Consider the following 24124-nt stretch of genomic DNA (forward strand, 5'->3'; position numbering starts at 1 on the left):
CTGAAAAGCTGTGGGCGAGGCTTGTTTAGTTTATAGGGAATTAAAGTATTAAAACAAAAAAGTATTTGGCTTGAGGAATGCCCTATAAACTATGGGAAATTGACACAATTATGCAATGAGTAAAAGTTTATCTTGGATCCACTTTATAGCAATGTTCCCCAACCATGTCCTCAAGTCCCACCAACAGTACATGTTTTGTGGAAATCCACAGAGGTAGTTAACCTCCTTGCCGGTTCAATTCCTCCGGCAAGGAGGCAGCGCTGGAGGTTTTTTTTTTTTTTTTTTTTTTAAATCATGTAGCGAGCCGAGGGCTCGCTACATGATAGCCGCTGAGCGGCGGCATCCCCCCACCCACTCCGATCGCCTTTGGCGATCAGAGTATGCAGGAAATCCCGTTGAGAACGGGATTTCCTGCAGGGCTTCCCCGGTCGCCATGGCGACGGGGCGGGATGACGTCATGGACGTCGGGACGTCATAGGGAATCCCGATCCGCCCCTCAACGCTGCCTGGCACTGATTGGCCAGGCAGCGCAGGGGTCTGGGGCAGGGGGGAGCGGCTCGGCGGATCGGCGGCGAGCGGAAGTTACAAGCAGCTAGCAAAGTGCTAGCTGCTTGTAACAAAAATAAAATTATGCAAATCGGCCCAGCAGGGCCTGAGCAATCCTCCTGCGCAGGTTACCCCGAACTGAGTTCGGGATAACCGGCAAGGAGGTTAATCAGCTCTGCTGAGACTAATTAGTTCACCTGTGCATGTTTATGGTTTTCTGCAAAACGTATCGTTGGTGGGCCTTGAGGAAAGGGTTTGGGGAACTGTGGTTTAAAGGAAATAAATATGGCAGCTTCCATATCCCTCTCAGGAAATAAATATGGCAGCTCAGAAGTGCTTTAATAAGAGGTCACTGGTTTCTGCTTTAGCAGAGAGCTCTACCCAGCTCATCCAGTAAAGTCTTATTTCCCTGTTGGGTCTGATGACCTTTTTCCTAAGGGCCCGTTCAGACTGCACGCGTTTTGGAAACGCGTTCGGGAGGCCGACATGCACGACATCAGACCGTGCATAGAGTGCACTGTCTGATGTTCACACTGCATGCGTTCCGGACCTGTGCGGTCCGGGAACGCATGCTGCATGCAGATTTTGCAAAAAACGCGCGGCTGTCCCATTCACTTTTCAGTGATGGGACCAGCCACGCAACGCATACAAACGCGGATGGCGTGCGTTCGCATGCGTGGCCGTCCGCATTTGTAATGTGAATGGCCCCTTAAGGTGGAGGATAAGCTCTAAAATGGTACAATGGAAAGGAAATACTAAATGATGTGGTCCATTTTATAAACGGTGGCAAGCTATTGCTTATTTGTTCTTCATAGAGAGAAAAAAAAAAAAAAAAAAAAAAAACCCACCACTTGCCAAAAAAGTAGCGATATGTTGCCCTTTGGCCTACACAAGCGGCCACAACCATGATTTGTGGTGATCTATAAAGTGATGATTAGGAAGCCCCCTTTTTGTTGTTAGAAGTGGCACCACCTCATAGAGGGAGACTACTTAAAGAGAAAAGCTTAAACATAAAACTTTTCATGAAATAACTTCATTAAAATATATAGATATAATATCCATGTATTGCACTCTATCAAGTTATTCCTAAGCCACGCCCCCGTTTAAATTATGCCCTTGAAAATATGAGTAAATGTAAATTTTTATACAAATATGTGCAGCTTGAAATTGTACCAATCAAATCCCACCCAGGTTTAAATTAATTGGTCCATTTTTAAGCTACATTTGTATAAGAATGTACATAATACTGCAGTAACTCTGAAATATTTGCATTTCATTGATCTTCCCTATTCTTAGCAGCTAGTAGCAACGCAAACCGGCATTCCCCTAGTCAAGATGTAAAGTTCCAAATTTTGAGCAATGATCTTATGAAATAATCTCAAATGACCAAAGATTTTCGTTGTCAAACAGCTACACTGCCGAGTTATCCTTTGAGGCTGCTTTCACAGTGGGACGTTACAGGTGCACGTTAGTGCGCCTGTAACGCTCCCCCAATGCACAGCAATGTAACACAAGTGGGCTGTTCACACTGCCCACGTTGCGATACATGTAATGCTGCACGTTGTAGCGAACGTGCAGCATGCAGCAAGCTTAGACTGTTTGCACATGCTCAGTGAGGGGCGGAGAGGAGGCGGTGAGATGCCGCTACAGTAGCCGCGCACATGGCTACTTAATATGCACTGCACTGGCGGCCGCTGATTGGCCGGCGGGACCACGTGATGTGGAGTGTCTCGCTCCGCATCACGTGGTCCCGCCGGCCAATCAGCGCCACTCTGTGAGACCTTATGCAAATAGAGCCGCCTAACGCGGCTCACTCTAACGTCCTCTCCCGCACCACCATGCGTTGCGTTAGGGGCACGTTATGCGACCATAACGTCCCCTAAAACACAACGTCTTAGTGTGTAAGTAGCCTAAGTCATTCCACCCCACGCATTTTGTTTCTTGAATACCCCCAATACACATCTGGCACCTTCTCCCACCTTGTCTGCAATACAAAAAGGGAGAGCACAGGACAGCGGCACTACCATAGAGGGACCTCAGCTGGTGTGTTACATGCGTAGGATATGTAAGCTACAGCATGCTCAGGACTCCGACACTAAGTAACTGATGCAATAGCAGAGTCTGGCACTGCTATTGAAACTTCATACACAGTTCATGTTCAGTCACATGACAAAAATGTCAAACTTGTACTTTTCACACGGTTATTGGTGGGTGCAGGGCACTAACCTAGGCCTCACAGCCATTTACCTCCGTAGGAGCTTCCTCTGAGGCATTAGCAAATTGTATAGTCTTTCGGTTCCATTAGCAGTCAGGCTGCTATTAGAGCCAAAAGGCTATAAACCATTTACTAACGTGATTGCAATGTATAGAATTGTATGATAGCACTGAGCATTTTGTCCCCTGACGAAGCCCCCCATTAGAAGGGGTAAAACATGTTGGTTGTTGGGAATAGAGGTGTTAATTGTCAATGCTAGTGAGTGAGAGAGGGAACAGTCCTTTACATCGACTATAGGATTGTGTTACAATGATACCTTTCCACCTCTCCCCTCAGTCAATCACTATCAATAGTCGTTTAGCATTTAGACAGGTTTTAGCTAGATAAAAAGTAGCAGAGTCCCAGATTCCCAAATCTTTCAGACTCCGGGTGTGGACAATGTGGTATGTATAGGAATGGGTTTGGGGAACAAACATGCAGAAACCCACCTGAAACGTGCAGGGGATAGTGGCGTTGGGGGAAACATTCCTGGTTCAAAAGAGTCAAAATAGGTGACAGTCCAGGAGAAGCTGCAGCAAGAGAACCCAGCGATTACAGATAAGACCAGGAAACTCCAGAAACCTAAAAATAATCACATTTAACAAAAGTAGTCAGAAATTCAGTGCATGTCAGGAACTATGGAATATGAGCCATCACACCAGAGAGTGCTTACAATCCACTAACTGCAGCTCTAGCACTTTTTAAATTATTAGCCTATTCCGTACAAAATTATTTCTGACGAAGAAGCTGAAAACGTGAAACATAAGGGAACGGTTGTCAGAAGCTTAGTAAAAAAAAAATCTGACAAACATGACAGTTTTTGGACTACCTATCCTGACAGGAACATATGAGAATTTATAGTGCAATTTAGTCTGGGAGAAGTGTATATTTACATGAATGCATTTTCAATTTTAGAATTTTTCACAATTAACCTTTAAGAACAGGCTGGTGTACAGACAATTGTATGGGAAGGTTGCAGGCCCGTTATTGGGCACAGCGATTACAGGCACAGGCATGGCGCACCATTTACTAGAAAGGGTGGCATATTAGTATTTTTATAATAGATTTCATGCTCTAATGAGTTGCATAGTCGTGCCACTCTAGCAGCTTTGCAGTCCATAGCTGCGCGCAGGAACTCACGTATCCCACACACACACACACACAGGTATTATTGCTATCGGTTGTGTGTGCTTCTCTCCTCAGCACTGCCCAGGGATCTTGAGTAGTTTGTAATGAGAGCCTCTGACCTGCCTGGTAGATAACAGCAGCGGTTAAGCTTCGTACACGCCTGACTTAAAGAGAAACTCCAACCAAGAATTGAACTTTTTCCCAATCAGTAGCTGATACCCCATTTTACATGAGAAAGACAATGATTTTCACAAACAGACCATCAGGGGGCGCTGTGTGACTGATTGTGCTGAAACCCCTCCCACAAGAGGCTCTGAATACCGCGGTACTGCTGGCAAACTGCCACAATGTAACAATGTTCAGAGACAGGAAATAGCTGTTATTAGCTGTCTTTAACAGACAGAGCAGCTAGAAACAGCTAAATAACCTGCCCACAGTAACAATGTCACCATGTAATAAATGTCAGAATGTGAATCTGGGAGAGGAAAGATTTTACAATGAGCAAACACTGACTAAATCATTTATACATAATTATTGTAAAAATGAAGCACTTTTTTTACTACATTATTTTCACTGGAGTTCCTCTTTAAGGTGGCTGATAACTATTGCCTCGGTCGACAATCAGGCTGTGTGTGCGGCACTCGATGACGCCCAATGAAACTGCCAGACGAATCTACTCAACCCCGTCAACGCTGATCCCATTGCTCGCGCCACTTCAACACATGTGCAGCTCATCATCCCTCTGCACCCCCCGCATAACTGACGCGTGTGGGCAGCCTGGCCCAGGGATGTCACACAAGGAGGATCAGCCCCTGCTCCCCGGTAGATGACATTAGCTGGGTATGTGTACAAGCTCTAAGGGCTGGTGCACACCAAAACCCGCTAGCAGATCCGCAAAATGCTAGCAGATTTTTAAACGCTTTTTTTTATTTTTATGAGGCGTTTTGCTAGCGTTTTGCGGATTGCTGCTGCGGTTTTCAGTATAGTAGATTTCATATATTGTTACAGTAAAGCTGTTACTGAACAGCTTCTGTAACAAAAACGCCTGCAAAACCGCTCTGAAGTGCCGTTTTTCAGAGCGGTTTGCGTTTTTCCTATACTTAACATTGAGGCAGAAACGCATCCGAAATCCAAAAAATGCCTCACCCAGGCATTTTTCGTTTCTGCAAAACGCCTGCCGCTCTGGTGTGCACCACCCCATTGAGATACATTGACCAAGCAGATCCGCAGCCGCAAGCGGATCTGAAAACGCCCAAAAAGCCGCTCGGTGTGCACCAGCCCTAAGATGGGGACTGGCTGTCAGGGAAGCTGTGTCATTTATATAGTATTCGGGACGTCCCACATTGCTTATCCCTGCTGGGCTGTCCTCTTTATGATCAGTGTCCTGTCTGCTGCAACTCCCCTGCTCTGCAATACATATTTAGTAGGATTAGCACATTGTGAGCAGTCAGCTGTGCTGGGCAGGGAGTGTTGCAGGCAGCAGCCAGATATGATCATAAATAAGGACAGCTCAAGCGACAGGACAAGGCAAAAGAAGCTTGTGAGAAGCCCAGCTACTACGTAGACTTGCAGGTATTCCTGATCCGTGACTATTAGTTTGCTGCCCCCCTCTCCTTCCCCTACATCACTGCCCCAGGTCTCTCTCCTCCATGTCCCACTCTCTCTTTGGTCTATCATATCTCACCTACTCATCTATGGCAGTGTTCTCCCCAGGCTCTTTTAGCCGGGTGCTCCACCCGGCTAGATTTGGTGACCACCCGGCTGTCATCCGCTCACCTCCCCACCACCTCCTATGCTGTAAGCAGAGTTGCCCTGCATTTTCATCTCTCCTCACCCGGCTGCTTTTTCATGCCACCCGGCTGGAAAATTATTCTGGGGAGAACACTGTATGGTATATCTTCCTTCATAACAAAAAGGGACATACACACTACATTAAAAAATAATCAACCAAAGTGGCCGGTAAGTGCTTTGGCCGGCGAATGCTCACTTTTCTAGTGTGTGTACAGCTGCCACCCAACATGTTGAATCCTTAACACCTGCGCATCACTCACTTTTTCTCATTCCTCCGTCTGCTTCATTGTGTGGCACTCATCCCCCGTCTCTTTCCATAGCAGCAGAACACATCGCTAGCCCAGAGGCAAGCAATGCGCCTGTACAGCTTCCTACCTCAAATAGTTGCCTGAGGGATCATTTCCCGAGTCCCAAGAATAATGGAGAGTGAGTGGCCTCTCCCTTAAAAGGGACACTTACGTAAAAAAAAAAAAAATAAAAAAAAAAATGAGTTTTACTCACCTGGGGCTTCCAACAGCCCCCTGCAGCTGTCCGGTGCCCTCGTCGTCTCCTTCCGATCCTCCTGGCCCCGCCGGCAGCCACTTCCTGTTTTGGTGACAGGAACTGACAGGCTGGGAACGCGAGTGATTCTTCGCGTTCCTGGCCACAATAGCGCCATCTATGCTGCTATAGCATATATCATATACCATATAGCAGCATAGAGGGTGCTAATGTGTCTGGGAACGCGAAGAATCACTCGCATCCCCAGCCTGTCAGCTCCTGTCACCGAAACAGGAAGTGGCTGCCGGCGGGGCCAGGAGGATCGGAGGGAGACGGCGAGGGTACCGGACAGCTGCAGGGGGCTATTGGAAGCACTAGGTTAGTAAAACTCATTTTTTGTTTGACTTAAGTGTCCCTTTAAGGTAGTCACACATTGATAGGTGGCCACCTGATGTGGCAAAATGATCATCTCTGATTGCAATTTATTCCTTCCACACAGGGCTCACAGATTTTACTTTGATTTCAGTAGGAAATCTATTTAAAATGAATCAAACCACAGCATTGCACTAATCTCCCACCCTAATTTTCCATCCAATCCATTTTGGACAAAAATCATCAAAATTGCGATCTGGTCAGCGTGTTGTGACAGAATTTCTATCAGCTTCAATCTGAATGATCAAATCTGACAGTAAGATCGACAAGTGTGTGGCTAACTCTAGGGTGCATACATATCTAATTTTACCAACTCAGCGTAGCGCAAGACCCAACAGATTTTTAATACTATGATGAGCTTGTGTAGATATGTGGTCATACTACATGAAGGTGATAAAATTGGCCAATCAAAATGGATGTGAGTACACACTTAAGAGTCTGAAGCGAGAATAAATCTCGCTTCAGACCTCATAGATAGCAGGGGCATGTGTGCCCCTGCTAAACCGCCGCTATCCCGTGGCTTAACGGGGGTCCCTGATCGCCCAAATCCCCTCGTTTCAGCGGGGGAGAGCTTCCTGGTCGGGGCAGGGCTAACCGCCGCAGCCCTGCCCCACGCGCGTCTGTCAGCGCATATCTCCGACTCTCCCTCGCCCCTCTCAGTCTTCCTTCACGGAGAGGCGGCGATGCACCGCTGATAGACGCGACTGGAGGCAGGGCTGCAGCCGTTAGCCCTGCCTCCAGGAGCGACCAAGTGTCGCAATGGGGGGTTTGGGGGTCAAGGGACCCCCGTTTAGCGGCGCTATTGCGGCGGTTTAGCAGGGGCACACGTGCCCCTGCTAACTATGAGCTCTGAAGCGAGATTTATTCTCGCTTCAGAGTCTCTTTAAGGTGCCCGTTTACGATTGATTACCATGCCCATTAACAGCCAAATTCCTGCTAGCCAATTTGATCAGATTAACAGAATCTATCCATTTTTCGGATCGATCCCATCAATCTGATCTGTTAGCGGGAAATTCAGCTGCTGATGTGTACGACTGTTTTTGATTGATCACCGCAGCACACCAAATCTGAGGGGTGTGTGAAGGGGCAACTAAGGATTTCTTGCCTGGGGCACCCAATAGGTCAAACATTCCTGGAAGGTTGTGTACATCAAAAACTTACCTGACATGAAACTATTTTAAGTGCTAGATCGCTCAGCAACATGGATTTGAGGGGCGTGGCCATACCCTCTTTCCACCACTCGAGACACTACTTTTTGGCTTCTACTCCCTGTTCAAGAGAGCCGAGCACACCACTACCTTATTTGTATAAATAAAACTAGTTTAACCCTTGTAATCCCCCCTCTTTCCCACCCCCCCAAAAAAAAGTTATTATAAGGCTAAATTAAATCACCGCCACCACCCATAAACTAATTATCTTACCCAATAGTCTCGTCGTCGTTCCATCCTCATTCACTTTTTCATCTACATAACAACAGAAAAGAGATGGTGTTAATGTAGAAACAAAATAGGTACCGGGGGGGGGGGTAGGAAGAAACGACAGATAATGTATTGCCACTAGAGTCGGTCGCCACAATCGACACACTCCCGACCTGCCGGCGATCGGTCGAAATCTTCCACATGGACAGATCGACGGGAATCGATCGTTTTTGGGCAGAAATAGGTCGAACGCTCAGCGTTTGCGCATCGATTTCACAGCAGATTCCATCACAGTGATCGAATCTGCTGTCTATCGGTGGTAAAATCGGGCAAGAGTATGGGCACCTTAAGTTGAGTCCTGTGTACATGGATACATTTACTTTGGGACAAGTCTGAATTTGGACATAAAACTTTTTTGGTTGTTTTCAATGTGCTTTTTTATACCTACAACAGTTTATACATTACTGCAACATGTAACAAAAATATGCATAACAAAACAGTACTGTATATTTTGCAAGTATGAAAAGTAGTACCTCGAGTTGTCTGTAAGAAGAGGATTGCCTGTACAAGAGTTCTGGGCGATACACTTGAATAATTGTCTACAGAGTAAAGCTACGTATACACATGCGATAACGGTCAGCTGAAGTGGCCCATAATGACCGGTTTGAGCAGACAATCATAATGTGTTTACTGCATCCTCAACGACTCCCGATACCTGAGCATTTCCAATCGCAATTACATTATCAACCCCCGTCAACCGATTGAATCCTCTCCGTCGTCCGCTGGTCACCCCTCCTGTTTGTACTTAGTTAAAAGGACTTCCAAGTCAACCATTTAAAAAGAACCCGAGGTGAGTTCTAAGAATCTTATTAGCACACAGAGGCTGGGTCAGGCTCCCCCTGCGCTCTGCTGGCCCCCATAAGTCAAATGGGGGGGGAGCTGGGAGGAGATTGCTCGTGGATTGGGGGCTACCATACCCTTGAAGCTACACAGAGCTGAAGTAGAATTCCATTTATAAACGGCTGCCTTCATTCACAATAAGTTACCGCATTTTGCAACCATAAGTCGGTAAAATTCCTGATTGTGGTTAGAACATGTTACAATCCACAACCATGTCTACCTGAAACTACCATGTGCGCTAAAACACATTTTAGAGCCCATACAGCACAAAAACAGAATATAGTGTACTGGTTAAGGACTCTGCCTCTGACACAGGAGACCAGGGTTCGAATCTCGGCTCTGCCTGTTCAATAAGCCAGCACCCATTCAGTAGGTGACCTTCGGCAAGTCTCCCTAACACTGCTACTGCCTATAGAGCGCGTCCTAGTGGCTGCAGCTCTGGCGCTTTGAGTCCGCCAGGAGAAAAGCGCGATATAAATGTTCTGTGTTTGTTTGTTAAATAAAAAGTGCAATTTTAGGAGACTTTAGAGTCTCTTTAATGCAATTTTCCAAACTTTACATCAATTTGCAGGAAAAAAAAACAAACAAAAAAAAAAAAAAAAACAAACCGGTAATTATCGATGGCAGTAATTCTATAAATGCACATGTTATTGTGAATGGAGGCCACTATGACCAAGCACAACTTTCATCAGCATGCCAGGCCCAATTACCTTGCAGTACGAAAAACAGGCAGACGAGCAGAATAGCAAGAACGCTGACCACCACAAGGCAGCTGACCATGGACAACAGTCGGGAAGGCCATCTTTGACTTTTTCTTGAAGTGACTATTTCTGACTTGTGAAGTCCATTGTGTTCAGCCTGCAGTGACCCTGCATACAGCCCGGAGTCCACAGTGAGGCTGCTAGTTTTTGATGCAGCAGCCTGAATTAAGTCACTGTCCAAGTTTCTAACTATAGAGTCTTCCAGGAGGCCCCCCTGGGTATCCTGGTTCTTAGCACTGTAAGAGGTGGCACTGGTGTAGGATGTGGTCCGGCGACTGCTAGTTCTCAGCCGCCTAGCACTGGTCACATAAGAGGCATCCATCAAGGATCCTGTTAAGAAGAAAATGTAGTTACTAAGCAGGCAACACTTTAAAGGACAACTGAAGTGAGAGGGATATGGAGCCATATTTGTTTATTTTTAAACAAATATCAGTTGCATGAAGCTCTGCAAAAGAGCGTCTCTGAGCTTTTCTACCAACTTTCTCCAACTCGGTACTGTTTTTTGAAGAGCTAATGCTGGGAATACACAATGGGCTCTATTCACAATCACACATGTGGTAAGATTTTTGGCTGCTATATTACTGCCAGTGATAATTTCCAGGGCTGTAGAGTCGGTACAAAAATCTTCCGACTCCAACTCAGACTCCTCAGGTTTATGAAACCACAACTCTGACTCCAACTACGACTCCGGGTGCCCAAAATTGCCCCGACTCCGACTCCACAGCCCTGATAGTTTCCGCATTTTTTTTCCACATTCACAAAAAAAATTTTCAGCATGTTTTCCGCATGCGGGAACAATGCGTAAAAAAAATTGGGGAAACATGTGTAATTACATAGTAAACATGCAGAACCCATGCGTAAAAATTTTGTGGATTTGTACAAAATCTGTGGCTGTGGATTTTGTACAAAAATCATCCGACTCCGACGATCATGAAATCAAAAACTCCAACTCCGAGTGCCCAAAATTGCCCCGACTCCGAAGCCCTGAAGTAATGCACCCCTTTTTGTTTGTGAAGTTAAAACATTTTTGCTGGAATCACCGACTTTTACCTCACTTTTTGCACATGCGGGTAAATGCGTACAATTTTACACATGCAGTAAATGATCATGCGTAAAATTTTATAAATGTCAAGATGGTCTTATATCAGTCGGGAGTTTACCGCAAGTACATTTCCGCATGTGGAAAATGATTATGAATAGAGCCCATTGAGTTTCTTTTTGGCAGATAGGTGGCTCAATAGATAATTTCCGACAGGAAAATCAATCAGAAAATCGATTAGAAAGTTAATCTGCCGGAAAAAAACAAAAAACTAATTGTGTATTCCCAGCATAAAAGTATTAGAGGCAAAGGATCAGCAAGGCTGCCAGGCAACGGGTATGGTTTAAAATAAATATGGCAGCCTCCATATCCAACTCGTTACAGTCGTCCTTTAACAAGAGCATTAGGGCCTGTTTACACTAGTGCCGCACGCGGCTGGGAGACGCACGGCAGCACTTCCACGTCTGCAGGAGGCAGCACTTCCTCGTCTGCAGGAACGCTGACGAAGCTCATAAGCCGTGCCATGCATGGCTATGAGATTCGCAGCCTCCCGCAAGGAAACTGATGGGAATGTCGGCACCATGGTTTCCTATGGCAGAGTTTCCCCGCACGATTTGCTTGCAGGGAAACTATGCGGATTCGGCCAGGTTTCCGCACTAGTGGAAACGGGCCCTCACTCCAGGTCCAGCAAATTTGAGTCAGCCACATTCATTCTACAGTAAAACAAAAACAAAAAAAAAAAACAAGTAGGCAAGTAATGTCTATCCACAACTTTTATTTACTTACCTCTATTACCATACATATCATTGCAGTATTACAGTCATTGCAACAACCAGGAATGTGGTTGAAAAGAGTCAACAGCTAGTTGTGGAATTGCAGCTTTTAAAGTCACAGTTCTTCCGCTCAGATTTTCCAGCGGTAGTAAAGGTTAACAGGGGGCTACACCAAAAGTCACACAATTTTCATTTTGGATATATGTCATGTGACCCAGGAACCGATAGGGCATTGGGTGCTCCTCTGCTAGGGAGCAGCTCTGACTGCAGATCCACCATCTTCCTGATGCTGCTTAGATATCAACTCTTTGTGGCCTGCACCGCAGCTACAGTAAATTCTTATCTGCTAGAGCATGGCACAAAGTTACTAAAGAGAATCAGAAGCGAGAATAAATCTTGCTTCAGACCTCATAGTTAGCAGGGGCATGTGTGCCCCTGCTAAACCGCCGCTATTGCGCCGCTAAACGGGGGTCCCTTCACCCCCAAATCCCGTCGGGGGAGCGCTTCCTGGTTGGGACAGGGCTAACCGCCGCAACCCTGCCCCACGCGCGTCTGTTAGCGCGTCTCTCCGCCTCTTCCCCGCCCCTCCCAGTCTTCCTTCACTGAGAGGGGCGGGGGAGGGGCGGCAATGCGCCGCTGATAGACGCGACTGGAGGCAGGGCTGCAGCCGTTAGCCCTGCCTCCAGGAACGACCAAGTCTGCGACCAAGTCTTGCAGGGGTGGGTTTGGGGGTGAAGGGACCCCCATTTAGCGGCGTAATATCGGCGGTTTAGCAGGGGCACACATGCCCCTGCTAACTATGAGCTCTGAAGCGAGATTTATTCTCGCTTCAGAGTCTCTTAAATCATCAGTAGAGGGAGGCAGTAGGTAAGGTAAAGGTGATCTGAGCTCAGTGCCCCCTCTCCACAAATCCCGTATACACGCACCCTATCCTATTTAAGTTGATGCATATTGTGGTAGCTTGTACTTTAAAGCGAGTTGTATGCAGATTTAAATTAGGCCAATCAGCAGTAAGCACATTCGATTGGCCAATATCCAAGCTGCATAGAAGCCAAAATCCTACAGTGTGGGCTAAAACAGAACGATGTGTGATATATAAACACGATTGATTAAATACTGACAGTACAGTTCATTAGTCTTTAACACCCAAAGATGCAGCCCACCTCTGACCTAATATGGTTGGGGGGGGGGGAATATATCACTTTATGAATAAAAATAAATGCTCGGATATGTATCTGAAGGGTAAAAAAAAAAATGCAATGTGCATGAAATTCACCTCTCCAATTATATGTTTTCGCCAGTCAACCTCAGAGCAAGATACAAACATATCCCACTTATTGGACACTTCCTGTTTCAGCTAATCCCATTACTATTAACCCCATGAATTTCCAACAGGGGTCCCATTGGGGCTAATGCCTAGTACACACCATACAATTTTCTGTAAGATTTTCTGTAAAGGTGGCCATACACTAGTTAGATTAGCAGCAAATAGATTTCTGATCTATCTGATGTGTTAAGGAACATTTTTTTTTTTACTAGGAACAGACTTCCAATAGATTTCAGTATGAAATCTATTAAAATACCGATTTGATGACCATTTTTTTTGCCATCAGATTTCCATTAGGGCCAATGCAAAATGAGAAGCAATCTCAACAGATCAACCTACATTTTCCAGAATGTCAGATCGATTGAAATCGATCAAAATCGGACGCAAATCAATCGATTTGCGATCGATCGGCCGCTAATCGGCTCAGTGTATGGGACCCTTAATGCCTAGTACACACCATACAATTTTCTGTAATTAGATTATTTTCTGTGAAGTACTGGTAGAGACTGGTCATTATCTCTGGTGCATTGTCTTCTGGTTATCTCCTGCTGAGGAAGAACAATGCTTAATTGCTAGGCAGATAGATGATTAGATAAATAATTTCCAACATATTGGACATTATCTATCTGGCAGGTAATTCTAACAGAAAATTGTATAGTGTGTACTAGGCATAATTCTGTGGATACACTGTGCGTTCTCTTCTTATCAATCGAGCCACTGATGGCTCCATTGATCATTTCCGACAGGTCTGATCACCGCGCGGATCGATTCCCCGCTCGATACCCACGGGCGGACAATAGCGGAAATCGAGCGAAAAATAAGGAAGCGCCCACGGGGACGAGCGGGAATCGATCCAGCGGAGCCGCCGGATCTAATGCTGGGCATACACGGCTCGTTTTATATTATCAATCGAGTCGCTGATGGCTCGATTGATAATATTCAACCTGTCCGATCACGACGGCGGGTCGATACCGCGCTCGATCCCCACGGGCGGGCAATGGAAGAAACGAAGCGCAGATAAGAAAGTGCCCGCGGGGACGAGCGGGAATCGATCCACGCGCACGAGCGGTGATATCGGGCCGCTGGCTCGATACCGGCACATAAACGCACCGTGTATTCCCACCATAATCGTGTATGCCCAGCATGAGATTTACCTGCCAGATAGATAATTTCCAACATGTCGGAAATTATCTATCTAACCATCTATCTGCCTAGCAATTAAGCATTGTTCTACTCAGCAGGAGATAACCAGAAGACAATGCACCAGAGATAATCACCCGTCTCTACCAGTACTTTACAGAAAATAATCTAATTACAGAAAATCTAACAGAAAAATCTAAAGGGATCTATTGGCTGCCTACACTGCAAACAGATTTTGAATCGATTTCACTATGAAATAAAATTCACAATCTGTGGAGCTGCCACCTCCCCCAGCAATATATTATCTGATCCAGCCGACGCAAGTCCCGCTGTCCCTTCTCTGGGCTCCAGCTTCACTTTACTTCCCGTCGGCGGAAGTTTAAACAGTAGAGGGCGCTCTACTGTTTAAACTTCCCCCGACAGGAAGTGAGTGAAGCTAGCCGGAGCCCAGCGCAGAGAAGGAACCGCGGGGACAGCAGGGACTCGCGCCGGCGGAACAGGTAATGCATTTTCACTAGCATTGGTCGTCAGCTGCTATCAACGCACTCCCGACCCGCCGGCGATCGAGCAAAATTTTCCGCTCGGACAGATCGATGGGATCAATCGCTTTCAGAAGGAAATCGGTCAAACTGTAAGCATTTGCGTATCGATTTCACAGCAGATTCGATCAGTGATCGAATCTGCTGTGTATCGGCGGGAAATCGAGTAAGTGTATGGGCACCTTAACAGAAAAATCTTACAGAAAATTGTATGGTGTGTACTAGGCATTATTCTTTAGCCAGTCACCGATGCTCCGGCCCCGCCTCCGGTTCACTTCCGGAATTTCAGACTTTTAAGACTGAAAACCACTGTGCCTGCATTGCCGTGGCCTCGCTCCCGCTGATGGCACCAGGAGTGTACTGCGCAGGCCCAGTATTGTCTGTGCCTGCACTGTGCGCTCCTGGTGACATCAGGGGAAGTGAGGACATGGCAACGCAGGCGCAGTGGTTTTCAGACTTTAAAGTCTGAAATTTCAGAAGTGAACCTGTACACGGGCACAGGATGTCTGTGGGGGACCATTAGAAGCCTAGAAACTTCAACTCATTTTCCCCCGACCCCCCCTACAGTATACCTTTAAGCAATACCAGTTGCCTGGCAGCCCTGCTGATCCTCTGCCTCTAATACTACTAGCCATAGCCCCTGAACAAGCATGCAGAAGATCAGGCGTTTCAGACTTTAAAGTCAGATTTGACTAGACTAGCTGCATGCTTGTTTCTGGTGCTATTTAGATACTACTGCAAAGAAATAGACCAGCAGGGCTGCCAATAAATATGGCAGCCTCTATATACCTCTTACTTCAGTTCCCCTTTAAAATGCTTCAAGTTGTAGAAGCTACTGTGATTGGAGAACTGTGCCCTATGGACTTTCAAGCTGGCTCACTTCAAGCTCCCACTTCCACAGGGCAAGATAGTCCTTCTGTACCATTGTCATGGGACAAACTTTCCTGCTCCTCTAGTGATGCAAATTGGAGGAGTATTTATCTATGCTGTGCTGTATCACCCAACACTTGGCATGGAACATGGGGGCAGCAATGCAGCACATTTAAAATAATTATGTATAATAAAGTGAGTTAACCCCCCCTTTCCCATAAGCATAGACCCACACAGCATATGCCCCCAAAAATGAAGCCACTTGCATTCCTCCATGCAGTACATGCCTCCAGTAGTGCAGCCACTTATCATCCCCACTCCCTGGATATGTATACACTGATGCAGCATTGACCCCCAACTGTGCAGCTACTTACCACCCCCATAAGCATATACCCAGGTAGCATATGCCCACAGTAGTACAGCCACTCACCCCCCCCCCCCCCCCCAATTTGCATAACCCAAGCAACATATGTCCCTAGTGCAGCCACTGACCGTCCCCCCGCCCCCCATAAGCATAACCCTAATAGTGCAGCCACTTATCCTCCCCAATAGTGCAGCCATTTACCAACTCCATGAGCATACATCCCCAATAGTGCAGTCACCCCCCACCCCCACCCCACCCCCATAAGCATGACACCATGCAGCATATAACCCCAATAGTGCAGCCACTTACCTCCCCCCCAATAGTGCAGGCACTTACCAACTCCAGAAGCATACACCCCCAATGGTGCAGCCACTTACCACCACCCCCTAACCATAAATAACACCCATGCAGCATATGCCCCCAATAGTACGACCACGTATCCCCCCCTTCTAGAAATACACCCCATATAGCATATACCCCATAACATAGCATTGCTCCCTCCCCAGTGTTTGAGCTCAGTGGGGGTGAAATAAAAGCCCCCCTCCTCCCCTGACAGTGCAGCTGCACCCTCCCAAGTCCCACCACCTGTCATTGGGGCTCAATGGAGCTAAGCACCCACAGAACGTGTCCCTCCGCAGCGCACAGCTTCCTGACTATTGGCGCTCTGCGAGAAATACTCACCGGGTACTCACTCCACTGTCAGTCTTCCCTTGTAGTATCTGTACCTCTCCGCTGCCCCGCCTCACCTGCTCTCTCCTCCAGCGTCCTACGTCACCGCTTCTTCATATCTCACGCTGATGCGCGCCAAGCGTCGAGTTCTGCGCCTTGGCTCAGATCAATGCGCCGACCGCTTCACTGGACTATCTTTTTACCCGCGAAAATGGGAAAGCGGGTCTATCTCGTGCAGAAGAAAAAAGGGTGGAAATGATTTGAACCGCCTGAGGGGTTCTCACAGCATCACAGCGTCCCACGGCAGCCCGTGTGAGAATTCCGGGACGTTACGGGTAAGGGGCGCAGCTACTGGCCGGTGGCGCTTGGCTCTGCCCCCTCCGGTGACGTCAGTGCGAGTGGCGCTGTGGCTTCCTGTGCCGGGTAGCAGTGCGCGTGTGCCTGGCTGGAGGAGCGAGGAGGCCGGAGAGGCGCCATGGTGAGATGTATGGGGGGGTTGCATTGTGTGTGCTGCGGCCTCGGGCCCCTGTGCTGTGCTGTGGGAGAGCCCTGCATGCTCTGTGCCAGGGGTAGCCTGTCTATCCACCTTCTGAGGGCAGGAGAACTGCAAATATCAGCAAGCCCATCCATTCGGGGAATGCTGGGACTTGTAGTTCATTCATATTGTTTAACGCTGAGGGAGGCACACTGAGACTTATTCATCAAGAGCAGTGCAGAGAAAGCTGGCATAAAAGTGAAGGGGTCACCCAGAGCAACCATCTGGAGTTGCTTATAGGAGAACTGTAAAGAGAGGTGTATGGAGGCTGCCATATTTATTTCCATTTAATCAATACCAGTTACCTGGCTGGCCTGCTGATGCGCTGCCTCTACTACTTTCAGCCATAGACCCTGAACAAGCATGCAGCATATCAGGTTTTTCTGACAATTTTGACAGATATGACAAGATTAGCTGCATGCTTGTTTCTGGTGTGATTCAGCCACTACTTAGGCCAAATAGATCAGCAGGGCTGCCAGGCAACAGGTATTGCTTAAAAGGAAATAAATATGGCTGCCTCCATATACCTCTCACTACAGTTCTCCTTTAAAGAGAACCCGAGGTGTGTTTAAAGAATGTTATCTGCATACAGAGGCTGGATCTGCCTATACAGCCCAGCCTCTGTTGCTATCCCAAACCCCCCTAAGGTCCCCCTGCACTCTGCAATCCCCTATAAATCACAGCCGTGCTGTGAGGCTGTGTTTACATCTGTAGTGTCAGTCTCGGCTCCTCCCCCGCCTCCTGCATAGCTCCGGTCCCTGCCCCCGTCCCTTCCCTCCAATCAGCAGGGAGGGAAGGGATGCAGGCGGGGACCGGAGTTCTGCAGGAGGCGGGGAGAGCAGCAGACTGACACTATAGAGATAAACACAGCCAGCTCTGACAAGCTGTTTGTCAGCAGCGTGGCTGTGATTTATGAGGGATTGCAGAGTGCTGGGGGACCTTAGGGGGGTTTGGGATAGCAACAGAGGCTGGGCTGTATAGGCAGATCCAGCCTCTGTATGCAGATAACATTCTTCAAACCCACCTCGGTTTCTCTTTAAGTTGATGTGTTTTCATGTGGCACTGACCTATTTCCTATAGTGGGCTCTATTCATAAAAAAGTTGTGGCGAGAAAACTCCTGGAGGGAAAATACCGCAGCGGTATTTTACACTTCTGGGTGGTCATTCAAAAAAATCTTGAAAGCTGCGATGCAAGTGCGGAGATCTCCCGCTGAAAGCTGGCGGTAAGCTGTCGGAAGGCATGCGGAAACACTTCAGCCGGCAGAGTCCCTCCGTGCACTGCTCTCTCTGGGAGGTCTGTCCCATTCACTTGTATGTAATCCGCAAAATCAGAGGAAGCGGTATTTCCCGTCCACATACCGCTTCCTCTAATCTTTATGAATGGCCATTTTGTTACTTTTTTCTAGATAAATCTAGAAAAACACTGGAGAAGGCGGAAATTTCTCGCTCTGCTGGGGGATTGTAGATTTTCATGCGGGAACAGCTTTTATGAATGCCCACTTTGCTAAATGGACGGGAAAATCCGCTGTTTTGAGCGGAAAACTTGCGGTAAGGTTTTATGAATAGAGCCCAGTGTGTTATGAAGTATTGGCCATTGCAGTTTACACATCTCTATTGTGGAGGTTTAGTAGTAGTAAGTACATTTAGTAGTCTCAGAACTATGCTTGATAAATTGCTATATATGATAAGCTACAGACAGTAGCATTAGTGGGTGCAGAGGTTGTGTCCGCATTTGGGTCCCTCAACCACAGTATTAGCTCTTTATTGGACCTGTGCTGGTAATAATTGCTTTTATAGATGCTTTGATTATTAATAATCTTTAACAGACTGTCCCCCATTCCCGTTTTGCACCTCTGACACTGTGGTTGTCCTTGGCAGGTTTTGGTACACCGCATCAATTGTTATGTATAGAATGCTTTTGGGGGGTAGGGGGAGATGTACTACCTGCACTGGGTCCCATAGTGCTTTAGCTACCCCACTGGCTAAGCTGAGCAAACCACTTGCTGAATATCTGTAATATTCCAGTTTGAAAGGAGCCAGAATGCGTGGGTACTTGACCTGGATATTTTATTAGATTTGTATCTGTACATCAGTTTTCAATTATCTGGTTAATTCATCAGTTGGCTAATTATTCTAACATAAAGTGGCAGATTCATTCATCAGATAGATTTCTCTCTGATCACATCTGATCAGAGAGGGGTCTAGTATTGCCAGTGTTGTGCAAACAGATTTCCAATAGATCTCAGCATTCCACCTGCTGGGCCCCTCGGTCTCCCCCATGTATTGAAAAGGAATAGTCTAGTGTGAACCAAGCTATATATACTGGATTCTGTTGCTTCAAGAGATCTCCCACACTGTGGTTCTGATTTGCAGCCTCTAGCCAGTTTAACAAGATCACTGGCAGACTCCTTTAGAAATCTGTACTTGATCAATTAAAGGGATGCTTTAACAGAATTTGTGGAATGAGGGCTCATATCAACCAAGAGACCGTATCTTTAGCAACTGAATCCAGCAACAGCTACCTGATGGGAAGTTATGGTACACATATCTCTTCTAACTTCTATCCACACTGTTGACTGCAGGAGTCCTTCATTTAAATATACATAATCTGGGCCCTGGATACACGAAAGAAATGTTACAGCTGCGTAGCAATCCCTGCAATCTCCGATCCACACATTCTAATAATTTAGTTATACCCAGAGTCCACCTGAAAACTTTTGGTTCCAGAGCCTTCTGTCATGCCGCTCCTACATTATGGAACTCCTTACCTCAGCAGATCAGGACAGCTCCATCTCTGGACTTGTTTAACTCCAGACTGAAAACTCACCTGTTCAGTTTGGCATTTGCAGAATTATGTTGTGGTGATGCTTCATCCTACTACCAATTACTGAATCTGAGAGAGCCTAAGTGCTTTGAGTCGTACCGGAGAAAAGCACTGTAGAAATGTTGTTGTTATATATACTTAAAGCGGACCCAAACCAAACATTTTTTTTAATTCAAAATATTTAGTTGCACCACTCTGACACATACAAAGATAAATAAACACTCCTTAAAGCCTATGAGCATTTCAGTGCATGCTTTTCTCCCTTCTCTTTTCATAACTAGGGTTACACAGGTGGCAGTCATTAGCAATTCCTCCTTTGCTGGACACCATCTACTCCACCAGTTTGCCGGATTATTTCCCGGCAATATGAAAGGAAGGGAGGGGGTTCTCCAATAAATTTGTAAAATGTTTTATATTTGTCATCATGCAGCTGAAAAAAGGCTGCTATTTATTATTATAATTTAGAAAATAGATTTTATTTCTGAAATCTTGTATTTTTAGTTTGGGTCCACTTTAATTCAGTAGGGGAAATGCTCCAGAGCCTTTCCCAATCCTCTGCAACCCCTCTACTGCCTGCCAGGACATTCTATATCTTCGCCACCGTGCTCCCATTCCAGTAAGATCGCGGCCACACTGTTCTGGCGCCACGGTGTTCATGTCTGCACAGGTGCAAGCTGTACTTTGTGCTTGCACAGTGTGGCTGCGCTCATACAAGGAGGGAGATTACGCCATGAGCAATCTTCGACTTCAATGACTTCAATGTCAAAGATTGTTTATAGGTCCCCTGCACAGTGCAGTAGGTGTGTAGCAACCTCAGGGAAGCCTCTGGACCATCCAGATGCTTTTCCCTACTGAGGAAATTATCTAACTTTTTTTTAAAGGTTGTGGAATCCTTCAAAGGACAACTGACATGGGAAGAACATGGAGGCTGCCAAATGAATTTCCTTCTAAACAATACCAGTTGCCTGGTAGCCCTGCTGATCTATGTGGCTGTAGTAGTGCCTGAATAACACCAGAAACAAGCATGCAGCTAATCTTATCAGATCTGACAATGTTCAGAAACGCTTGATCTGCTGCATGCTTATTGAAGCTAATGCGAACCTGTAAAAAATAAAAACAGCCAGATATTTACCTAAGGAGAGGCAAGGCTCTGTGTCCTATAGAGCCTTCCCGCTCCTCTTGTTGCAGTGATGGCTCCCCCGTTAGTAAGGCTTCGGAAGTCTTTGGGAAGACGGGTGGCTCTGCACTGCACCTACGCAAGCGAGCTCGTGCAATAAGGTACAGCCCGTCTTAGAAAGCACTTTGGGCTCCCGAAGACTTCCGAATTCTCCTGCGGCAGCAGAGAGCAGTATTCGACCGATCAGTCAAACACTGTGACAGCGCTGCGCTGGAAAGCGGGGACCGGGAGAGGAACGGGAAGGCTCTAAAGGACCTAGAGCCTTCCCTCTCCTAAGGTATCTTTTTTTTTTTTTTTTTTTTTTTTAATACAGGATCCCATTAGCTTTAACCACTAGGCGACCGCATCACGCCGATGGACACTGCACCATCTCCAGGACCACCTAACGCCGATCTGCGTAAAGTCCTTGGGGCATGGTTTGCAGGAGATTATGCGTGCCAATGTGCGCACTTCCCTGCTTGGATGGTGGAGCTCCGCCTTCAGTCTCCCAGCGGCGATATCGGCTCAGATTGTAAGACGGCGAAACTTCTGTCTATTAACACAGTACAGAGATGCAATCTAAGGCAGCCCTGTACTGGGGACAGCCGTTTGACACGGCTGTCCCCCTGGGGGGACACAGGAGCAATCCGCTGTGATAGGCTGAAGCCTATTACAGCTGATCTCTATAATTGGCTGACAGACGGAGGGAAGGAAGGAGGGTAGTAAATATAAGGAAATAGGCATTTTTATTTAAAATAACAAAAATATTTATTAAAAAAATAAACACTGGGTGAGCAATCAGACCCCACCAACAGGAAGGCTCTGTTGGTGGGGAGAAAAGGGGGGGGTCACTTGTGTGCTGAATTGTGCGACCCTGCAGCGAGGCCTTAAAGGACTTACGAGGCCAAATTCGTTAAAAAAGTGAAGTACCTGCAAGATGTTTAAATGCACGGAGGACGCCGTCTGCACCCTCCGTGCCGTTCCGCCGGGTCCCCTTCCTGAAAGCGCCCCCCCGTGCCGCTGGCGACCCCACAGGCCGGGTCGGGCTCTCATGCCGCTCCTAAGATGGCCGCCGGAGCTGGCTGCGCAGTCCGCATTGCCGCAAGTGCGGCTACGCAGCTCTAGGGCCAACTCCTACGATCCACGCTACAGTGCGTGGTTCGGAGGGTTGGCCCCAGAGCTGCGCAGCCGCACTCGCTGCAATGCGGACTGCGCAGCCGCGGCCAGCTCCGGTGGCCATCTTAGGAGCGGCATGAGAGCCCGACCCGGCCTGTAGGGTCGCCAGCGGCACGGGGGGCGCTTTCAGGAAGGGGACCCGGCGGAACGGCACGGAGGGCGCAGACGAAGTACCTGCAAGATGTCTAAATGCACGGAGGACGCCGTCCGCGCCCTCCGTGTATTTAAACATCTTGCAGGTACTTCACTTTAACGAATTTGGCCTGGTAAGTCCTTTAAAGCTGCAGTGGCCCAATTCGTGAAAAATGGCCTCGTCTTTAGGAGGGTTTAAGCCTGTGGTCCTCAAGAGGTTAAAGTGAACCAGAGATGAAAATAAACTGAGATAAACCATTGGATGTGTCCTCCTACTCCTAAAAATGACTCCTTTTAGGTAGCTAAAGGTTTTATTTTATGTATAAACATTTACAAAGCAGATTTAATGTTTCATAGTCTCTGCTCAGTTGCAGTGTCAGGAGTCCCAGAGTGAAAATACTTCAACTATTGACCTTTTCCTCTCACAGTAAAAAGCCCAAGTATCTCCTTAGGAAAGTGTTTTATAGCTGTAATTTATCAGTGAGCCCACTGAGTCCTGACTACAGAAAAACTGTCAGTTACATAGCTAATTATAAACTATTTCAGGCAGGGAAACAATAAAAGGAGCACAACAGGAGTGTCTGTGTGCTTGCCACTGTATATGCACATGTCTGTTTCATGTCAACTCTGGTACACTTTAAGGGTATATGACTAAACGTATTACAGGCAGAGAACCATGAGGACAGCCAGGCAGCTGGTATTACTTAAAGAGGAACTCCAGCCTAAACAAGCATACTGTCATTAAGTTACATTAGTTATGTTAATTAAAATAGATAGGTAATATAATCTCTTACCCACACTGTTTTAAAAGAACAGGCACATTTTTGATTTCATGATGGCAGCCATCTTTTTGGTTGAAAGGAAGTGACAGGGAGCATGAGACACAGTTCCAACTGTCCTGTGTCCTGAGCGCCTCTCCCAGTTGCTAGGCAACATGAATAACATAGGAAATCCCATCATGCTCTGCACAGCATCAGGGAAAAAAAGCCCGGGCTTTTTTTCTTTGATGGGTGGAGCTTAGCTAAAAATGATGCTTTGGTAAGAAAAACTAAGTTCTGATGCTGTGAAACACCAAGCCTTTTCATTTCTGCTGAGTAGATTTTTAGTCCGAAGGTTCACTTTAACTACTCTGCTACCGCCTAATGCCAGTTGGGGGCTTCAGAGTGGCTCCCCCAGCACAGCCTAACATCGATTGGCGTCAGGTCCTAGAGGCGGGGATGAGCAGGGAATGCGTGCGCACGCATTACCTGCTGAGATACAGAGCAGGGATCCGTGAGCAGCCTGCAGCCGCTGGAGAGATGCATGGAGGGCACACTTCTCCTGCGTAGACTGGCTCCGACTAACAGAAGTGACAGGACCCGGTACGGAGGACGGCGGTGTGGGATCGATCTGTGCATATGGGGCAGGAGGAAGCCCCAGGTATGCATAAAACGATGATGAGGTGTTTCTGGCATTGTCAGGTCTGACAAGATTATAAGTATGCTTGTTGCTGGTGTGATTCAGACACTACTGCAGACAAATAGATCAGCAGGGCTGCCAGGCAACTGGTATTGTTTAAAACAAATGTCAGCCTCCATATCCCTCTCACTACAGTTGTCCTTTAATGGCGAATAAATAGGGCGGCCTTTCTGTTTCACTCAGTACATTACGCTTACCAGCTGGAACCTATTTGTGTACCTTTGCTGTCTTTGCATCTATCTTGCTTAATCTGTGTGGGAAGCTGACCTGTAGTAAAGGTAGACAATCTACATTTTTTTCAGGTATTGGTTGACAGCAAGAATCAGCATTTTTGTCAAACTTCTTCTTTTTGTTAGAGTAAAGCCTGGTACACACCATGCAATTTCCCATCAGATGGGTCGAATAGATTATT

At 46.9% G+C, this 24124-nt stretch overlaps 2 protein-coding genes across 2 annotated transcripts in view; one reads left to right on the top strand and one right to left on the bottom strand.

The window, feature by feature from the left end:
- ARL6IP6 (ADP ribosylation factor like GTPase 6 interacting protein 6) overlaps positions 1–16814 on the bottom strand; it is a 31027-nt gene extending 14213 nt beyond the window's left edge. Inside the window, exons 1-4 of the mRNA XM_068245774.1 lie at positions 16444–16814; positions 9660–10040; positions 8053–8094; positions 3250–3382 (exon numbers count right to left, since the gene is read on the bottom strand). Of these exons, the coding sequence (XP_068101875.1) occupies positions 3250–3382; positions 8053–8094; positions 9660–10032 (548 nt within the window). The 5' untranslated portion in view covers positions 10033–10040; positions 16444–16814. The remainder of the gene's footprint in view (positions 1–3249; positions 3383–8052; positions 8095–9659; positions 10041–16443) is intronic.
- Positions 16611–24124, top strand: part of PRPF40A (pre-mRNA processing factor 40 homolog A) — a 77872-nt gene continuing 70358 nt past the window's right edge. The window contains exon 1 of the mRNA XM_068245773.1: positions 16611–16909. Within this exon, the coding sequence (XP_068101874.1) occupies positions 16907–16909 (3 nt within the window). The 5' untranslated portion in view covers positions 16611–16906. The remainder of the gene's footprint in view (positions 16910–24124) is intronic.

Source organism: Hyperolius riggenbachi, chromosome 7, assembly GCF_040937935.1.
Source record: "Hyperolius riggenbachi isolate aHypRig1 chromosome 7, aHypRig1.pri, whole genome shotgun sequence".
NCBI lineage: Eukaryota > Metazoa > Chordata > Amphibia > Anura > Hyperoliidae > Hyperolius > Hyperolius riggenbachi.